The sequence below is a fragment of the Barbatula barbatula genome (genome assembly GCF_947034865.1).
Source record: "Barbatula barbatula genome assembly, chromosome: 22".
NCBI classification, from domain to species: domain Eukaryota; kingdom Metazoa; phylum Chordata; class Actinopteri; order Cypriniformes; family Nemacheilidae; genus Barbatula; species Barbatula barbatula.
In genome coordinates, this window is record NC_136785.1 from 9,214,523 (window position 1) to 9,232,774 (window position 18,252).

Below are 18,252 nucleotides of genomic sequence, written 5' to 3' on the forward strand. Positions count from 1 at the left end.
TTGGTCGTTTTACGGCAGAGGGAGACATTCATCTACTAATCTATAAAAAAGTCAAGACGTGCCGTTAATGTATATTAGGCAGTATTTCATGTCAGACAATGATTAAAAAAGTATTTAATATAATTTGTAGTCAGTGTGATGCAAGTTAGTAGGACTTGTTTAAAAACTTACCGCGCACGTGCTACTGTTTCTGGTAACCATAGTAACTGGGAGGGAGCTGGTGTATCAGTCTGCTGCTGAGATTTACTTTCCACTCGGGACAATGGATATTTACATTCAATTTAGGGTTAATTGTCAAAATTGGTAGTGATATCACCAAGAAGGCGGGAGAAACACACGGTAGGTCACAGACTTGCTTGCTTTTCATTACAAAAAAGTATTTTTAATGCTAACGCTAACTGTGAACGCGTTAACCAGCTTCGTCACTTTTTTGCCATCGTTAAAATAAACCAAAAGCACTGCGTAAGTGTATAACATAAATGTTTATAGAAAACAAGTGCCTGTGCATGATATTGGCTGTAATCCATCATTGTTTACAAGTAGGCTCTGTTTGTGGGATTCAATATTCGGAACAATGAAAAGTTCCCTTTGTCACTTTGCAGATCCGCAAGATGCTGCATTCCCCATCTGTGCAGAAACCTGTAAGTCATCTTTTAAACTGTAGAAGCACTGAGTGTGTCATTTTCTCATTGTGTGGTTTTTAAAGTAAGCCTATCAACAGACAAACATTTAACTCTATGGGCACAAATAATAAATACATTCTGTATATTTGCATGTTAAATTTGTGCCAGAGTTACAGCAATCAGAACATAACTTCAACATTAGAAGATGTTTGAACCACAGTGGGTTGATTTTTTCTTTGGTATTCCATATTCCAGATGTATTCGTTTTTACCAGGAAATCACTTTAAATTATGTAAATTTGAATTATCATGAATAATTTGTGCCAGCAAATCCATCTGGGGTTAGACTGAGGTGGGATTTAGAGATGAACCGACATTGAAAAAGGGTTCTACAAAAATGTAGACTTATCTCTTTATTTTAAAACCTTTAAATGACAACATTTTCTGAGATAATCCACACAGGTTAGTCTCCTTGGATTGAGTTCTGAAAAAAATTAGAATAAACAGATGGAACAATTATTTATTGACAACTTCATCAAATCGTGATTTACCTCAGCTCAACTTCACTTCTTGGGAGACATACAGTTTTAATATTAATACAATAACAAAATAATAATAATAATAAGAGCCGGACTGCAGATGCCTACGATTTTTTAGGTATTAAAGTTATTTCATTGATGTTCTTCCGTTTTGTGAATTGGTCAAACACCATTGCAGTCAATTGCCTTTGGTTTTAAAACTTACATCACATGTTAGTATAATTCAGCTGCAATTCACCTCATATTGTTACACACAACATCATATGAACCCGACTATAAGGATGTGACGGGTTTGATCTTTCAAAACATGTATTGTCAAACACTGCAGAAAAAAGCATGTCAATAGATGAATTGTGATGTACTTTTTTAATCTTGTTCGTGTTTTTCTAAAGTTATTGTTTTTAATCATTATCAAAATTCCATATCTAAAGATAATGTGTACTGTAGAGGCAGACGCAGGAAGTGGGGCTGGCAGGAAGGATGTGGTCTAATGGGGCTGAACAAACTCACTGAAGCCATAGACTGCATGAAACATTTCAGATTTCACGTCAGTTGGCTTTAGAACAGTGATATCCACTCTAGAACACACAGGCATTGCTTTGAAGCCCGCAAGTTTTACTTCAAGTTATATAATCAACGTGCACCGCAATGTCTCACACTAACATTGCAGATAACATCGAAAGCATACATTACAACGCATAACCTGGAGACCGTAATGCACTTAAACCAGCTGAAGCGTCGCCATAACGACCGCGGGGCAGCTGCTGCAAGCGCATGCGCATAACGTCTCTCCATCCAGTCTACCTAGTATCCTGTTTCACGCCTAGCAGGCTAACGGGCTGGCACATATGGCCATCGCCTTGGCTTGGGGTGTTTTCTGTAGTTTCCTTTGTTTACCTCCGTTACGTTATGCGGTCAAAAGCTATCGCTGACTGACGACGATAACGTTTCTCCTCTCACCTTGATGAGAAGTCAGAAAAATGATCGCATCCCTGTCTAAAGGAAGTCTCATTGACGTGCTCCAGGAGGGTCCGAATGAGGTACTGAACCAAGAAACGGAGCCGGTCTATGTCAGTTTACACGTCTGTTTATTTCCTTCTTTGCGATATCACTCAGTCACGATTGCTTTGTAAAGTTCCTAAAGTTCAGTTTGAAGGGGCAACCTAAACGTTTTACGCATGAAACGCGCGTGACGGCATTGTTGACGGTATTGTTGACGGATTATGTGCCTTGTTGTGTGTAAACCATTCTTCTGCATGCATATACTATTTATTTAACGTATACGTTTGTTAACAGTCTTTCTTACAGTTCTTGACGAATTTTCAAAGCACATCATCTGTTTTTACCTGGGCAAAATGTTTGTGAAGTAGGCTAGTTTACCAACAGGAACAGCGAGGTTCTTACTCCTTGGCGTTTATTGCCGTACATTCCTAACAATATTCAATTTCATAGTTTTATAAATTATGCTGTATAGTCTGCTATGTTTTCTCTTATATAATATACAGTATTAGAAATTTGATTTTGGACAGTATGTTCATTGGAATAACGTGAAATATTTTCTTTAAGAAACAATTACTTTCTTGCATTCAATTACTGTCACCAAAATGAGATTTTAAGTGCTTTAACTCCCATAAAGATTACCTTAGGTGTTACAGTCGGTGTGGGTGGAGATTTTAAGCATATTATGTCATTTCTATAACCACGTGCACCTGACATTCCCTAGCGATATCAGATCTACCTACAGTAAGACTGAGTGCTTCTACATCTGCCTACCCTCCGGCCATAACACTTGAACAGTCAAGTGCTGTTGTCAGGCCATTATGGATTTTTTTGTTACAAACCCCAGCTGTCTTATTCTCTACTTCCCCTAAAGATATTTCAGGTTCAAATACAGCAAGATAAGAACAGTACAGTAAGCTCTAGTGATGGAGATGTTTGTCTGTAGGGTTGCTGTGGGAGCAGACAGCTTATTTATACAGCTGACTGCATGGGGCTGTTGCTCTTGCAATTTTACAACTTGGTCAGCATCTGACAGTGCATCTGTACCGAACACTTTCTGTGTGTTGGCTACTCTCACTAGGACGTCTGTCACCTTGGGACACTGCTAGATTGAAGTGAGATATGCTGTAGACAGAGCTGCATAGTGTTAGAAAGTCCACCGTGAGGAAAACCAATAAATTGCACAGTTGGTGCATGAAGGGAAATTGTGAAAACATACAGATTTTGTTGTCTTTATTTTGTTGTTACTGTAGCTCAATTGGGAATGCATTGCACCGGGAGTGCAGAAAACATGGGGTCAATTTCAGTAATATGCTTAGTTCTTAAAGAGATAAAGCTGTTACTTTCTCCCAGCCACTTGACATTTTTCAGCCTTAAAAAGAAAATCCATTTTGTTCAGCGTGCAGCACATTTGCCAGGGGGTGGAACTGCGGCAGCCGTCGCTGCAGTCTGTATGTGTTCCTACATGTGTCTGCTGGAGAGGAAGCGTGAGCGTGGGGAGTTAAGCTGTTCTTTTGTGACAATGCAGGGAAAGTGCAGGTCAGACTAATCCATGCCATTTAACCCGGCTGATGGTGACCGGCGAGGGTGAATAGGAAGGGACTCGCCCTGTCAAAACAGGTGCATCTTTGGCACTGAGGCATGAAGTTCTTTTCACAGCGGGTATCCCAGTGGGCATCACACAGACAGGCCCTGTGTAACCTCTGAAAACAAGGACTGTCAGCGCCAATCAACTTAGAGCATCTTATGCAGTGTTACAACCCAAACGTAAAGGGACAGTTTGCCCAAAAATGGAAGTTATTTAGTCATTTATTTACCCGCATGTCATTCCAGACATGTATGACTTACCTTCTTATGAAGAATACAAAAGAAGATATTTTGAAGAACGTTGGTAAGCAACAACAATGGACACCATTGACTTCCATTGGATGGACACAAAACCCCTGAGATATTTCTCAAAATGTCTTCTCCTGTGTTCCACAGAAGAAAGTGTGATTGTTGGGTGAACCATCCCATTTGACTGAAAAAAGAGATTGATACAAATCAAGAACATTACAGTAATCCTTTTGACCCAACTGTCCCTTAATCATACATTGTTTGAAAAGTTATGGCTTCATAATAGCACACTGACTCCATTGAGTCTTATGATTTATTCTTGTGTTTTCCAAGGTCAGCCTGAGGATAAGTACGCATTTCAACAAACAAATGGAAGAATTTAACTGACTTGCAAACCAATTTACTTTGTGGGACCTTTGAATTGAGCCTCTGTTATTGAACAAGCAAGGTATCATTTTTAGATTAGCTGATCTGTATGGACTTTATTTCAAGTAATATGATATGTAAATATGTATAATAATCTGTATTATATGAATTCTTCTCAGTCTGTAGAGTAGTTCGTCCTTTTAGGGGTATACTGTAGAAACAACATGGCGAAATACAGGACCTGTGGTGTATGGAGATAGAAATAGCTCATTCTAAGATCATAAAAACTTAACGCTTCATTATGTAAGGTCTTAATACACCTCTGAAAACATAGTTATGTATATTACATTGGATTTATGTCAATAGAGTTTTCAAAGGATTTCACACAGCACCTTTAAAGGGTAACTCCACCCAAAAATGAAAATTCTGTCATGAATTACTTTCCCTCCAGCTGTTTCAGACATTTATAAGTGTATTTTTCGGTTGAACACAAAGAGAGATTTTTTGGAATAATGTTAGCAAACAACAGTTCTGAAGCACCATTGACTGCCATAGTATGCAAACACTTTTTGTAATTTTTTGGTTGTGTTAAACCAAAAAGAAGATATTTTGAAGAATGTAGGAAAACAAACAGTTCTGGGGCACCTTTGACTACAATTAAAATGTTTCCTACTAAGGCAGTAAATGGTGCTTCAGAACTGTTGGTTGCTAACACTATTTCAAATATGTCTCTCTTTGTGTGGAACCGAACAAAGAACTTTATACATGTTTGGAAGTAATTCATGACAGAATATTCTTTTTTTGGTGCAGTATCCCTTTAAAATGCTCTATGAGCAGTCTACATTGAATTACAGGTTTTGTAGACACTTACTTACGGAAAAAAAATATTGCCTTTTTAGCAACAACTCGCTGCATATGTGTCGTGGGTTAATACCCAGCTGAGGAAGAAGCCAGGTCTGAGACCAGTGAGCGACCTACGACAGGATCTAAGAGATGGCGTTGTCCTCGCACACCTCATTGAGATTGTGGGTAAGGATGCTCAATGTTCCTTGCATGTTTTCAAGCTGTGTGGTTATGCTTAATATTAACAGCTTGATTATTATTTCTGGCACACAAGCAACTTTAGTGCTATATTCCATTTCTTAATAAGCTGCATTATTAAGATGTGTTATATATATTTTGCAAGCCGGTGAGCTGCTGGATGGCATTCATTATGTGCCACAGAACGACCAGGAAAAGAAACAGAACGTGGAGAAGGTTCTGCAGTTTGTTTCATCCAAACGAATCCGAATGCCACAGACCTCTGCCAAGGGTGAGTATCACCGCAGGCTCTTAATCACAGTTAAGCTGATAAACCGACTTATTTAAGATTTTCTCTTTGTTTTCAAAGACATCGTGGAGGGGAACCTCAAATCCGCCATGAGGCTCATCCTCGCTCTGGCTGCACATTTTAAACCCTCCTCATCGGCCAATCACAGGGATGTATCTGGTTTAAGCAGAAGTTCCACTGGCTCATCGGCCAATCACAGACCTCATTCAACCATGGCCATGGCCCAGAATGCCGCAGCAGCACTGGCGGCTGCCAGACAGGATGCTTCTCGCCCAGGTCGCTCCATCTTTCACCTACGACAGGAATGGAGCAGGTAGAAAAAGCATCGGCCTGCTGCTTCTCTTCTGTGTGATCTGTTCACTTGACATTTCCACGCAGATGCTTTCCACTGTAATTTCAAATAACCCATGGGAACACAGTTTCCTGTGCTGGTAGAGCTCTGTAGCTTGAGAAGTCTTCATAACTCGATTAAAACAACCAGGGCCCTGCACTTCTCACTTTAATAGGATCCATTAGCTTTCTTTGACACATAAAAACATCGCCCTCTTGCTGCTATTTGTGGTTATTGCAGCTTGGTGTAAAGGCAGCATATGGACAAGCAGATCTGCAAAGGGTTTCACCCCAGCTTATGTCATGTCTACTGTCATTTGGCAGACTGTCTACTGTCATTTACTGTCAAGCTCTAATGTGCTCTGATGACAGCTTTGAATTTTTTTTTTGAAAATATATTCAAAGTTAGTGTGATGATTTTAAGGATAAATGATATGATCAATACCATATCAGATTTAACATCTCTCTCTATGTATTCTCTTAGTCGTGGCTACAGTGCAGATGAGGACATTGAGAACTCATGCTTGAGCGTCCGAGCATTGGTCCAACAGTATGAAGGACAGCAAGGGACATTTGAGGAGGACACAGGAGCGAGATCCTCCACCGGGTAAACACTGGTTATCCCTATACATTTCACTGTACTATTCGGTTTAACTAGGCTGCCTTGTGAGACATTCAATTGTATACTTTAGTTGTATGGATATTCTGCTGGGTAAGTTATTGACCGAGATGTTATGTAAGTAGATGAGCTGTGTTATATAATACATTTAGGATCCACAAAAGGCATTTTGTCATCATCAGATGATAAATGAAAATAAAGCTATCAGTAGCGAGAGATATCAGCTCGTTGGTAGAGAATACATTGTTGTCATGTTAGTCATGACCATTTCTGTTCAGCCTTTCTTTGTTTTGAATCTGTCCTTACTTTTTTATTGGCACTAGATGTTTGGATTTTGGAGCATTTTATTGAGCTGTCATAGAGTCTATGACATTACGTTCAATTACAGGTCAATTACATGGACGGCAGTCATTTGACTGCTCAGATCTTGTCTGATCCTGACTGCTCACTGACCTGTAGATCAAATGATATTCATTCTCAGTAGTTATAAATTCAAGATAAAAGATCTAATTAAATATAAGCTATATGTATATTAAAATGTTATGTTTCAATTTCAATCTTTTATCCAGAGTAGTGGAATAGCAAATAGCAATAGCTTTGGCCAGGGCTCTATGGTTTTTTAGGCAAGGTTTATTTGGCTGCTCTTCAGTTTGATAGCGTTAATGTCAGTTTGATCATTCTTTGGATTGCATTTCAGGAGACGGAATATTTAATTACTCGCAGTTGTTGTTTGACAGCGGAGCACGAGGATAGTTTACCTTATAACTTTATAGTCTTGTGTTGCCCGCAGCAACATCCTCATTGTCCGTCGAATAAGAAAAAAACTGTGCCTTTGCTCCACATCACAATGAACGTGTTTCATGCGCGCTCTAAACATGCATCATTAAAATCAAAGCACACCCACGCGTCGGCACTGGAAGCTGGAGCTCACTCCTGCTTGAGAAAATGGCTGTACTGTATATGACGTTAAAACTTGATTTTAATAAATGTATCAATAGCAGAGTTGGGACTATCAATACAATATTGTGAAAAACATATATTGTTTTTCACAATGCAGCTCTGTCTACAGCATATCTCACTTCAATCTAGCAGTGTCCCAAGGTGACAGACGTCTTAGTCAGAGTAGCCAACACACATAAAGTGTTCTGTATCGATATTTTGCACAGCCCTAGTCTGAATATTCTTTCCAGTGAGACGTGCAGCCTGACCTGTAGCAAGCAGATCAGGAATGTGTAAACTTCGAGTCTTTACCCATCTACAAATCATTCTTAATGAGTCCCTATACCAGCCCCCCCTACATGAAAATACTGCTCCTAACAGATGGTGTAAGAAGCAGAGAGAAAAAGAGAGTGAAGAAGAAACAGAGGGAGGGGTAAAGAGAACAGGGGGAGGGTAAACAGAGAAAGGCCGGACCACGTCTGACAGCTCCGTACAGAAAAAGGGACAGCAGGAGCTAGAGAGGAAGACTCGGCTCTCGTGACGGAGAGCTTTATGGAAAAGAGTCGTCTCTAGTGTTAAACTGAAAAGAAGAAGAATTAGCCCAAACTCTGTGAGAGAGAGCGGGGAGATGGGCAGGATGCAGCTGCTTTGGTTAAAGTCTCTCTCTCCTGTCACTGTGGAGGGTTGAAAACAGGATTTCCATATGGACAGCATCTGAAGAACAGATCAAACACACCGGGATGCTTTGAGCAGGATCTTTGCTGCCAGCGGCTCCAAACATGGTTTTGAGGCACAAAAGATACAACTGAGATAAAGAAGAGCTCATTAGTAAACGTGTAAACAGGTAGACAGTTTACTCTCTGTGTTTACTTTTTGTGCTTGGTCTGGACTCTAAAGAAGTTTGGAAGAAGGATAATGATTCCAAGATTTCTTGTTCTGTGGATGAATAAACGGGGAGCAGAAGGGTAGAGACTCAGTGCCAAAATGGGAGCAAAACAAATGAAATGGTAAGAATTTGCAGTTTATCCAGGCATTTCTGCAGTTGAAGAGTTGGTAAACATATGTGTGATTGCAAGCTATGTCCTTTTCTGTTAAAGCGGAAATATGTAACTTACTTTGTAAAAAGTAAACAAAAATCAGTTATCACAGTATTCAAAAATGTCTCAACTCAAATCATAACCAAAAGCTTATAATTTGTGGTTACAGCTTGCATGAGTTGTGTTGCAGCTTTAAAATTGCTTTTTAAAACAAGTTTGTACATATACATTTCAGTCACTGACCTTTATCTGAGCTGAGACTGCTCCGTAAAGGCGTTTTACTCTTGCAGTGAGATGAAACAATGTGACAAAGTTGTGTCATCTGACAGAGTTGAACTCCTGTCACTGCTTATATGCTGAAATAACATTAGCTTTACAGTTCTGTTTAAAGTGACAGTTTACTCAAAAATGTAAATTCTGTCATTTATTCACTCTCAGGTTTTTCCAAATTTCGTTGTTCTGACGAACACAAATATATATGGATGAATGCTTGTAACCAAACAGTTTTCTTTTTGCGTTTTGACTACTAAGGAAGGACAATCGCTTTTGCAGGGCATTTACGAAGAGCATGTGGGGTTTGTGATCGACAGGTGTCACTGCTGTAGAGGATTTGACTAGGCATACTTTTCTGCTGTAGCTCATACAAGAATCATGAAGTTTGACCATCTTCTCGTTGTCAGTACCACCTGCACTGCTGATCAGCTTTTCTGTCATTACAAGCTGTCATTGTTGTACAACACAGCGTTTTCTCATAGTGTCATATATGCATTTGGTTTGGTTCAACATTAAGGAAGAATTTTCCCATTGGTTAATGTGTAATGTGTTTCAAAATGTTTGTTTTACTTCTGACAGTGCATTGGAAAAATACAGGCTTTGGCAGTTTACCTTCCCAAATTAATCTTAAACCCTAATGAAGAATTTTCTTTAAATAACACGAGCATACGCACGTGACCCAGCAGAATGACTCATCTCGTGAGAAAATCAACATGTTTATTTGCAATGGGCCAAATTTTGTGGTAATTTCTGTGGTTTGGTATGTGTGTGACTTGAAATCTCATATGTGGATGTGAGAGAATTTAGAAAAACAGTCATATTACTTAGGACAGAAAATGTTTTGGGAGGATCACAATGAGCAGCTAAAGAGATTATGAGGTTTCCTGTTGGGAATCTAAAGATCCTATGAGATAGACCACACCATAATTGCTTATATCGTCTCTGCATATGAGTTGGTTATATAATGAAAAATTCAACCAGCGGGGGTTGTATCAGCTTACGAAAATAGAGCAATTTTTCCTGCTCATTTGTTTTGCATTTCAGAAAGAATGGTAAGAACTGGAGTTTGAATAGGAAGTATATCAGTGTGGGCTAGTGTTTGGTCCTGAGAAAACAGCTACTACGGATCAAAAGATTTAAATATGTCGTCTAGAAAAATGCTTTGTGGTTTCACTTTGCTTTCTCTCCAGTGTCAGTCATTCTCTAGCTGTCAATCATTTCATAGCTGTTTTCCACCCATCTTGGCTTTGACTAAAGAAAACGCAATTGCTGATATTGTGAACTTCAAGGCCATCCGAAATGCCTTAGTTGTGCAATTTCATCACATACTGAATGTGTCCTCTGGGCACCCATACACTAAATCTGTGATTTTTCACATTAATTTGTCTAGTTGGTATTAGCATGGGCATAGAATAGATAGTATCCCCAAAAGTTTTAATATAAGTCATTGTTTCCCCATACTTTATAGCACAAGTGTGTTCAATTGATATTTATCGTTTTATTAAAGTTATTTATTTTATTAAGATGATTAAATAATAATGATTTAAAGATTCCTTGGCCTCAGACAAGGGTTGATTCTGACCCGGAGTTGTTTGCAACTATTTGTTGGTGGAGAAATCTGTACAAAGCTACTAATAAATAGTCACAGACTTGTTCCAGATGACATCAGTATCAGTTGACTTTGTTCATCTGTTTATTGTGATGCACATCTTAAGCAAGCACATCACAGAAGACAAACTGAAAAAAGTTTCAGAGTGGATAGATGCTTGGGTCACTATGAGGATGGGGGTCTGGATTTGTTATTGAAAGAAAACAGTCCCCTCTTTCCCCTCCCCACAACGTGAGAAAAATGAAACAAAGAGAGTAATGTGGAGTGTGACGGGTTGTCTCTTTCATGGTCTCTGTGCTCCGCAGCCCGGATCAGGACAATGAGAGCCAGCACAACACACGCAAAACAAAAAACAACAACCGCTTTGTATCTTTCGAGAAGCAGCATTGTTGCTTTGTTAAAGAGAAAAAATAGATCAGCCTTGGTCTTTTGTCTTCACCCATTTTTCATCACAAAGTATAGTTTGCCGAGCTCTAAAATATCTGGAGGTCTGCAAAGATTAAAATGTTTGTTGTTACAAAATACTGCGCGGGTAAATCCAAACCAGTTGCACAGCATGAGATCTGGATCCTGGAGAACCCCAGGAATTAATCACACGGTTTCCTCCATCTGAAAATAAACATGAGTTTTCCAAAGGTCACTCAGTGCACTTGCTGCGGGCGTTGGTTGAAATGTCAACGTGCTTGACTGTAACTGTGAATGGAACCAATGATCAGAATGAGATTAGAAATAGGCAATAAAGTTTTGATTATGAGAGCATTTTAAAGGTATAGTTCACCCCAAAATGAAAATTCTGTCATCATTTACTCACCCTCTTGTCATTTCAAACCTGTATGACTTTCTGTCTTTTGCAGAACACAAAAGAAGATATTTTATAGAATGTTGATAACCAAACAGCGGTGACAGACAATGCTTTTATTGTATGGACACAGAACCAATGCAATATCTACCATCGCTGTTCAGTCAGTCAGCAACATTCAGTCAGCAACATTTTTCAAAATATCTTATTTTGTGTCCTGCGGAAGAAGGAAACTCATACATGACAAGAGGGTGATTCAATGATGACAGGATTTTCATTTTTGGGTGAACTATCACATTAACAATGCTTCTGATGTGAAGGTTAAATTTTGCAGGTCTGTCATTTTAGCCTTGTGACATAGCTTCGAGGTTAAGAGTTGTTGATGGGGTGATAATAAGTCACAGACTGTTCTAGACACTTTTGCACTTGGTAGACCCATCATGAGATGGGCTGTTTTTTTTTGCTCCTGGGCCAAGAAAGTCATTGTTTTGTTCAAACCTTCACTTGTCCACTACTCTTATTTATCTGGAAAACTGAACATGAAATAAGCTAATGGACATCTCACAACTCATCTCAAACTTTCAATCTAAACGGGTATTGTAACAAACAACCGTTTTACAGTAAATAAATAAATATTAAAATACAATTATATAATAATTGATTCACCTATATACAGTAATTATTTTGGGGTCAATATATTAATATATTTTTTACCCAAAAATATTTACCCATATATATTATATATGGGTAAACTATCCCAAACTAATTTGAATGCATGAGTGAGTGATGAAGTTAACTTAGTATAGCATATTTGCTGATGGATATTTTCACTTTTTTACAAAATTGATTTGAGATAAAACAATAACCAGTGGACCAGTTAAATTTCTAATCTGGGTTTACTTTTAATGTAACGTTAAAGACCGTATAATCTACGAAGACCCATATTCACGTTGTTGTAAAGTATGATAATTTGCTGATCGAAGTGCTGAAGAAAACCTTATATTTAGGAACATGTGGTTGACACCAATAACTGTTATATAGTATAGATTATATTGAAGGTGTTACAGATTATATGCATGGCAGTTTATGCCTTTATAACAGATTTTCGGTGCATTATTGACAGGATTGTAAATCAAACAGAACACAGATCCTGACTGACTTGGCCGATCATATTTGCGAGGTGGTCTCCATGGCAACTGTTTGGAAAAGGCAATTTCCCCCTTTGCTTCAGGACCATTTATTTTTAGCTTTCTGAGAAACCCTCTGATAAGCATTTCTTTTAGGCATTTGTTCATGTGCTTATTAAAAATGCAATGCGTGTTTATTATTGTCCATACTGCTAATAAGTATAACTCACTTTTGTAACAAAAGTTGTACTTAAACTAGTTGCATGGAAAGTTAAGGTGTTAGCAACTGTATCTCTATGTTTGTCTCCATAGCCTCAGTTCACCAAGCCCAACACACACACCCAAAGACTCTGTCAGTCTGTCAGAAGTTAATGACGGCTGTGAAAACAACAATAAGTCAGGTATTGATCCATTACTAATCTATCAATGATAAGAAACCTGATGGTTTCAATACAATTGCTGCAGTCATAATCTTTCTCCTCACCATTAAAAGAAACAGTGAAATCGGCCCTGTATGACCCGGCTGTTGTCCAGGGGCATGATGGTCTGGCAGGGGGATGTAACTGGGATGACAAACTGTGTGAGCAACAGGAGCAGTTGGAGAGAGAGATGCAAGAGGCACGGAAAATGGTGTCCAGTCTACAGGTATGAGTATTCTTCAGTATGTTATTTACTAATTTTGTTTTTCATTAAAGAGGAAGATTTAAGATAACACAGATTTAAGATTCCTCATGGGACTGTTTTGAGCACAGATGATCACATGATGGGTATTGCTATTAGAGTCTGTATGCTCCATAACAGTGCTTCCCAACTGGTGGCTTGCAACCCAAAATTAGGTTTTGATTGGGTTACTTATGTCATTTTGAAAATCTGAATTGTGAAACAGAACCAGTAAAGTAGAACTGATGTAAAAAGCTTGTGTCTGTTGATTCAGGAGGTGATGAAGGATAACAGGTGTCTTTTGTGTTTTACAGGCTCTTCTTCTCCATGGTTCATTACCTGAAGATGAACAGGAGGTTTCACTCTGTTTGGGTGACGGAGTTGAAAATGCAGAGCAGCAGTTGGTGTGTATCTTGTCCTCAACAGTGTTTTTACCCTCAAACGGCCTCTTTTCTTTCATATCCTGTAAACTTTTCCCTCCCTCTTGATAATATATGACTTCCTATGCCCCTCCCACCTCCCATCTCTCCCTTTTCTTTTACTCTCTCACTTTGCTCTGTCAGTGCCGATCAGGTTTCTCTCACTGTGAACTTTGCTTTGTTTGCGAGAGAGACGCAGGTATCCGTTTCCCTGCCTCGCTGCTGAAATGTCTCTTGCAGTGTCTCTCTTTGCTATGTTATTCTCTGTTTTAAATACAGACTTTCAGAAGGTTTAGTTTAATGTTTGTCCTGTAAGTTAATGTAATTTAATTTCTGAAGCAGCAAAAATCATCTATTGTTGGCCTGTAGGTTGTAATACGGAGTCGTCTGGACCAGAGCATGGAGGAGAGTCAAGATCTGAAGGTGGGAGATATTTAATGACATTAGTTTTTGTCTTTTCTGCTTCAACAAATTACTTTCTGCTGCAGAACACGAAAGAAGATATTTTGAAGAAAGTTGGTAACTGAACCGTGACAGTACCCATTCCCTTCTATTGTATGGACAATAAACCAATACATGAGGACAAGTGAATGGTTACTGTCACTGTTCGGTTAACAACATTCTCCAAAATATCTTCTTTTGTGTCCTGCAGAAGAAAGAAAGTCATACATGTTTGAAATGAGAAGAACGTGAGTAAATGATAACAGAACTATCCCTTTAAGACTAGGAAGTACAATTCCATCTTAGATGTATTTGAATTGAAAATGTATCATATCTATCGATTTGAAATCTTTGAAGTTGATTTGAAATGAAATCTATCTATGTATGATGCGTTGTAGCTAGAGTTCATGTGTGTTTTGTTATATTTTCACATAGAGGGAGCTGTTGAGGTGCAAACAGGAGACGCGTAACCTCCAGGGAGTGAAAGTGAGTTTTTCCCATCTCCAAATGCGACACAAAAACCTTCAAACTTACACAATAAGGAATACTAAATATTGATTCTTATTTCTAAAAGTTCTGTGATCGTTTAACCAAAAATAAAAATGATGTCATCATTTATACCCTTATGTCATTCAAACCTTTAAATTACTCTTTTCTTTTACGTAACACAAAAGAAGATACTTGGAGAAATGTATTAGGGTTTTTATGTCCATACAACGAAATTCAATGGGGTCCCATATTGTTTGAACACTAACATTCTTAAAAATATATTCTTTTGTGTTCTGAAAAATAAATAGTCATACAGGTTTGGAATGACATGACTGTGAGTAAATGATGAAATAATTTTCATTTATGTAGAGTTTGAGTGATTAACCGTGACCCATGTCGACAGGATGCTCTTCAGCAGCGGATGGCGGTGCAGGAGTCCTCCGTTCTGCAGCTTAAGCAGGAGCTCCTGCGCACCAGCATGTCTAAAGATGAGCTGGCTGGACAGAATGTGAGTTTGTGGACCTGACACAGTTTTGTGTTCATTTTGCATATTGATTGAATTCACTTCATGTATGACCTTTTATTAATCATAATGTGTATTTTCACAGGCTGAGCTACAGAGGATGCTGGAGGAGAGGACCAGAATTCTCAGTGAATATAAGGCAGGTGTAGCAGGGATGTGCCCTATGTATGCAGTTTAATGGCCCTGACCAAAGACAAGATTGTGTGTCACTAAAAAAAATTCAACCACTGTTAGGCATGAGGCAGTAATGTTGTGATGTTGTGAAAAATCATCCTGGTCATATTTTACAGAATAGTCTACATGAATGTTTTTTTCCAAATGTTTTATTATTATTAAATGTATTTGAACTCATTGTGGACATTGTCTTCTGGTATACAGAAACAGCTGGGTCAGAAAGATCGGCTTCTACAGCAGCAACAGATGAAGCTGGATGAGACGCAGCGTAAACTGACCGACACCAGTAACCAGCAGGTACAACATCAAACACTGAGCTGTGAATGTGGTGGTTTAGCTGAAACAGAAACTATTGCATTTTATTGTTGGATTATTCTTTGTTAATCAGAATTGCTGTGTCTCTCAGGTTTCCCTGCAGAGGGAGCTGGATCACAAGGACAACATTCTCAAAGAGTTAATGGGCCATGAGGCCCAGGAGGTAAGATGGTTATAGTTATTAGACAGTTTACTCACAGCTGTTTTGTTTCACACCTTATTGAATCTCTGTGTTTTATCCCTTCATAGTTTAACTAAAGACCTGTCCTTTCTTCTGTTTTAGCTCTCAGGCTCTCAAAATAATGGCTACACACACCCACCAGTCACAACATCAAAAACACAACAGGATGTAAATAAACCTTATTTTTATTTTCTCTGTGTTCTTCTCTGTTCTGTTGTGGAAAAAGCAATTCATATGTATTACTTGTGTCTTGGGTAGGCTGAGGAGCTGCAGTTAGTAAGGGATGCTCTGCGTAGTCTGAGGAACAGCTTTGGCGGTCACGACCCTCAACATCACACTCTGGACACCCTAGAGCAGGGTGTGGGCAGCCTGATGGATCGCCTGTATGACCAAGAGTCACGTCATAAACCGGAACGGAGGGTACGGGAAAATCATTTTACTCTCGCACATGGTGGTTTTGCTACAGGCTTCGGTATTCCTTGTTCACAAATCAGTCTGTTTCCTTGTAGGCTAGAACCAAATCATCAGGACACAAAGTTTCTCACTCAGATAGAGATTCCTGGCCTACTACGTCAAGTAAGCATTACTTTTTAATGCGAGTATTAAACTAAAACTAAATTCTTGCCATTGTTCATGCTAGCTTCCATTGTGGACATCATGTATACTTGGTTTACTTTACAAGTACATACTGTTCTGTAAGTTAAAATGACTATTGAGATAAAGTGGATTGCGTTCATCTGCTCTGTTATAGAAATGGCTCACTCTCAAAGCACTCCTTCACTCAACTCCTCAGCAACCACCAAAGTTCTGTACTTTACAGATCGCTCGCTCACACCCTTCATGATCAACATTCCCAAGAGGTTAGTCGCCTCTGTGCCACTAGCATTACTAAACTTAATTGCAAAAATTATGAGTAACTCAAAACTTAAACATTTCCCCGTCTTTCATTGATTCATTGGTCCCTACTTAGATCAATGTAAAGCAGTATGCTTTATGTATGTACAGTGATAGTTTGTATTGTCTCATATTTATTAACTTGTGTTGGCAGGCTGGGGGAGGTCACCTTGCGAGATTTTAAGGCAGCCATAGATCGTGAAGGAAAATATAGATACCATTTTAAAGCACTGGATCCAGAGTTTGGCACCGTCAAGGAAGAGGTATTCAATTTCTTTTCATAGTAGATTTTTTTAACACTGTGTTAAGTATATTGTTTGAAAGACAAGTCATGTGACTGGAATGAGTAATGGAGACTAACGGCTTCTTTCAGGTGTTTCATGATGATGCAGTGGTGCCTGGCTGGGAGGGAAAGATTGTGGCCTGGGTGGAGGAGGACCTTGGGCAAAGAGGGTACAGCATGTTCACATATAGAGACATTGAGAAAACAGAACTAAAGATTGTTAAAATGAATGAAAAATAAATGATCTTGTGTCCATATCATTTCCTCAAAAGCTCACTCTCTTTCTCTTTCTTCCACAGGACTTAATTTGAATCTGCAAGAATCTTTGAAGATTATCGGAAAGAAGGATGAAAGTGTTATCTGTGCCAAAATGATCATTGATTAACATTCATTTGTATTCTCAAGTCTACAGCGAGTGGACATCTAGTGTTGCCCTTAAAAATATTGCAGTTGTCCTGCATGTGCTAGAGTAAGAGTAGCAAGAATCTGCCTAGAAACACAAATGAAGATAAGGACCAGGAGAGTGTCAAATATTCACACAGATTCCTTTCTAGATTAGTATTATTCAAATATAACTGGACAGGATGAATTTCAGATAAGAGATTTTGCCATATTCATTCGCAGGAACTGCTTAAGGAATGTTTGTGTGTCAATCAAACCTTTCAGTGTTTTGGGTGATAATGTAGTAAGATGGCAATCTTTACCCACCTAGTTTTTAGTAGGTACTGCCAGACTACTTTTAAATTTGATTGATCTAAAATTGAAATGGTTTTGCTGTGAAAAGAGAATGGTGACTATGGTAAAAAGAATGGAATGAATTATTTATATATGGTTTTTCTTCAGAACAAAATGTTCACATTCTTTGAGATCTGTTTTAAAAAGATTTTTTTTCCACCAAGGACCAAAGTATTGTTTTTTGAGTCAAGATCGTTAAAATACAATTCTGTGTCTTAATACTTGTCTGCAGCGTTTAGATAAATGCAACGTAACTAATTTGCATAAAGTGCTCATTTATTGTTATTGTAACCTTTTTTTATTTATCGGATGTGCTGTTGGTTGCACTGATCTGACTTTCTTTATAGTTCACAGGAGAGTGCCTGCACATTGTTACCAGAGAGGGGTAACCTGGTTTGCCTTTTGTATTTTTGTTGTATTTCCTATTTATGTAAATATGTAAATATTTCAGGCATAGTGCCTTTATGACGTCTTATGAATTATATAATATTTCACAGTTATAGAATATTCCCTTTGTACCTGCAAGAAAGGCACATAAAAACGTATCAGAGAGACTCTTAAATAACTGGAACAATGTGGCTAGAAAAGTATTGATAGCCTTCTTTCTTGGTTAAGAGGATTGTTATTTGGTTTGCAAATAAACAGTTTATGCTCTATATACTGAGTATGCAGTTGATTTATATCATTAAGTATTTTTCAACTTTTTTACCCCC

The 18,252-nt window shown here is 38.5% G+C and overlaps 1 protein-coding gene across 3 annotated transcripts; it reads left to right on the forward strand.

Moving 5' to 3' along the window:
• Positions 1-199: 199 nt before the first annotated feature.
• dixdc1b (DIX domain containing 1b) lies at positions 200-18,195 on the forward strand. Of its 3 annotated transcripts, XM_079486627.1 has the most exons (22): positions 200-339; positions 603-641; positions 5,262-5,391; positions 5,549-5,674; positions 5,753-6,005; positions 6,507-6,629; positions 12,738-12,826; positions 12,919-13,070; positions 13,400-13,489; positions 13,874-13,927; positions 14,381-14,431; positions 14,838-14,942; positions 15,043-15,096; positions 15,336-15,428; positions 15,538-15,609; positions 15,730-15,795; positions 15,886-16,047; positions 16,137-16,203; positions 16,379-16,487; positions 16,676-16,784; positions 16,895-16,974; positions 17,104-18,195. In XM_079486627.1, the coding sequence occupies exons 2-22, from the start codon at positions 612-614 to the stop codon at positions 17,108-17,110; spliced, it is 2,022 nt and encodes a 673-aa protein (XP_079342753.1). In that variant the 5' UTR covers positions 200-339; positions 603-611; the 3' UTR covers positions 17,111-18,195. The 3 variants fall into 3 exon arrangements, with proteins under 3 accessions (XP_079342753.1, XP_079342752.1, XP_079342751.1); XM_079486626.1 differs by lacking the exons at positions 200-339; positions 603-641 and adding an exon at positions 1,910-2,201; XM_079486625.1 differs by lacking the exons at positions 200-339; positions 603-641 and adding an exon at positions 2,105-2,231.
• Positions 18,196-18,252: the final 57 nt, after the last annotated feature.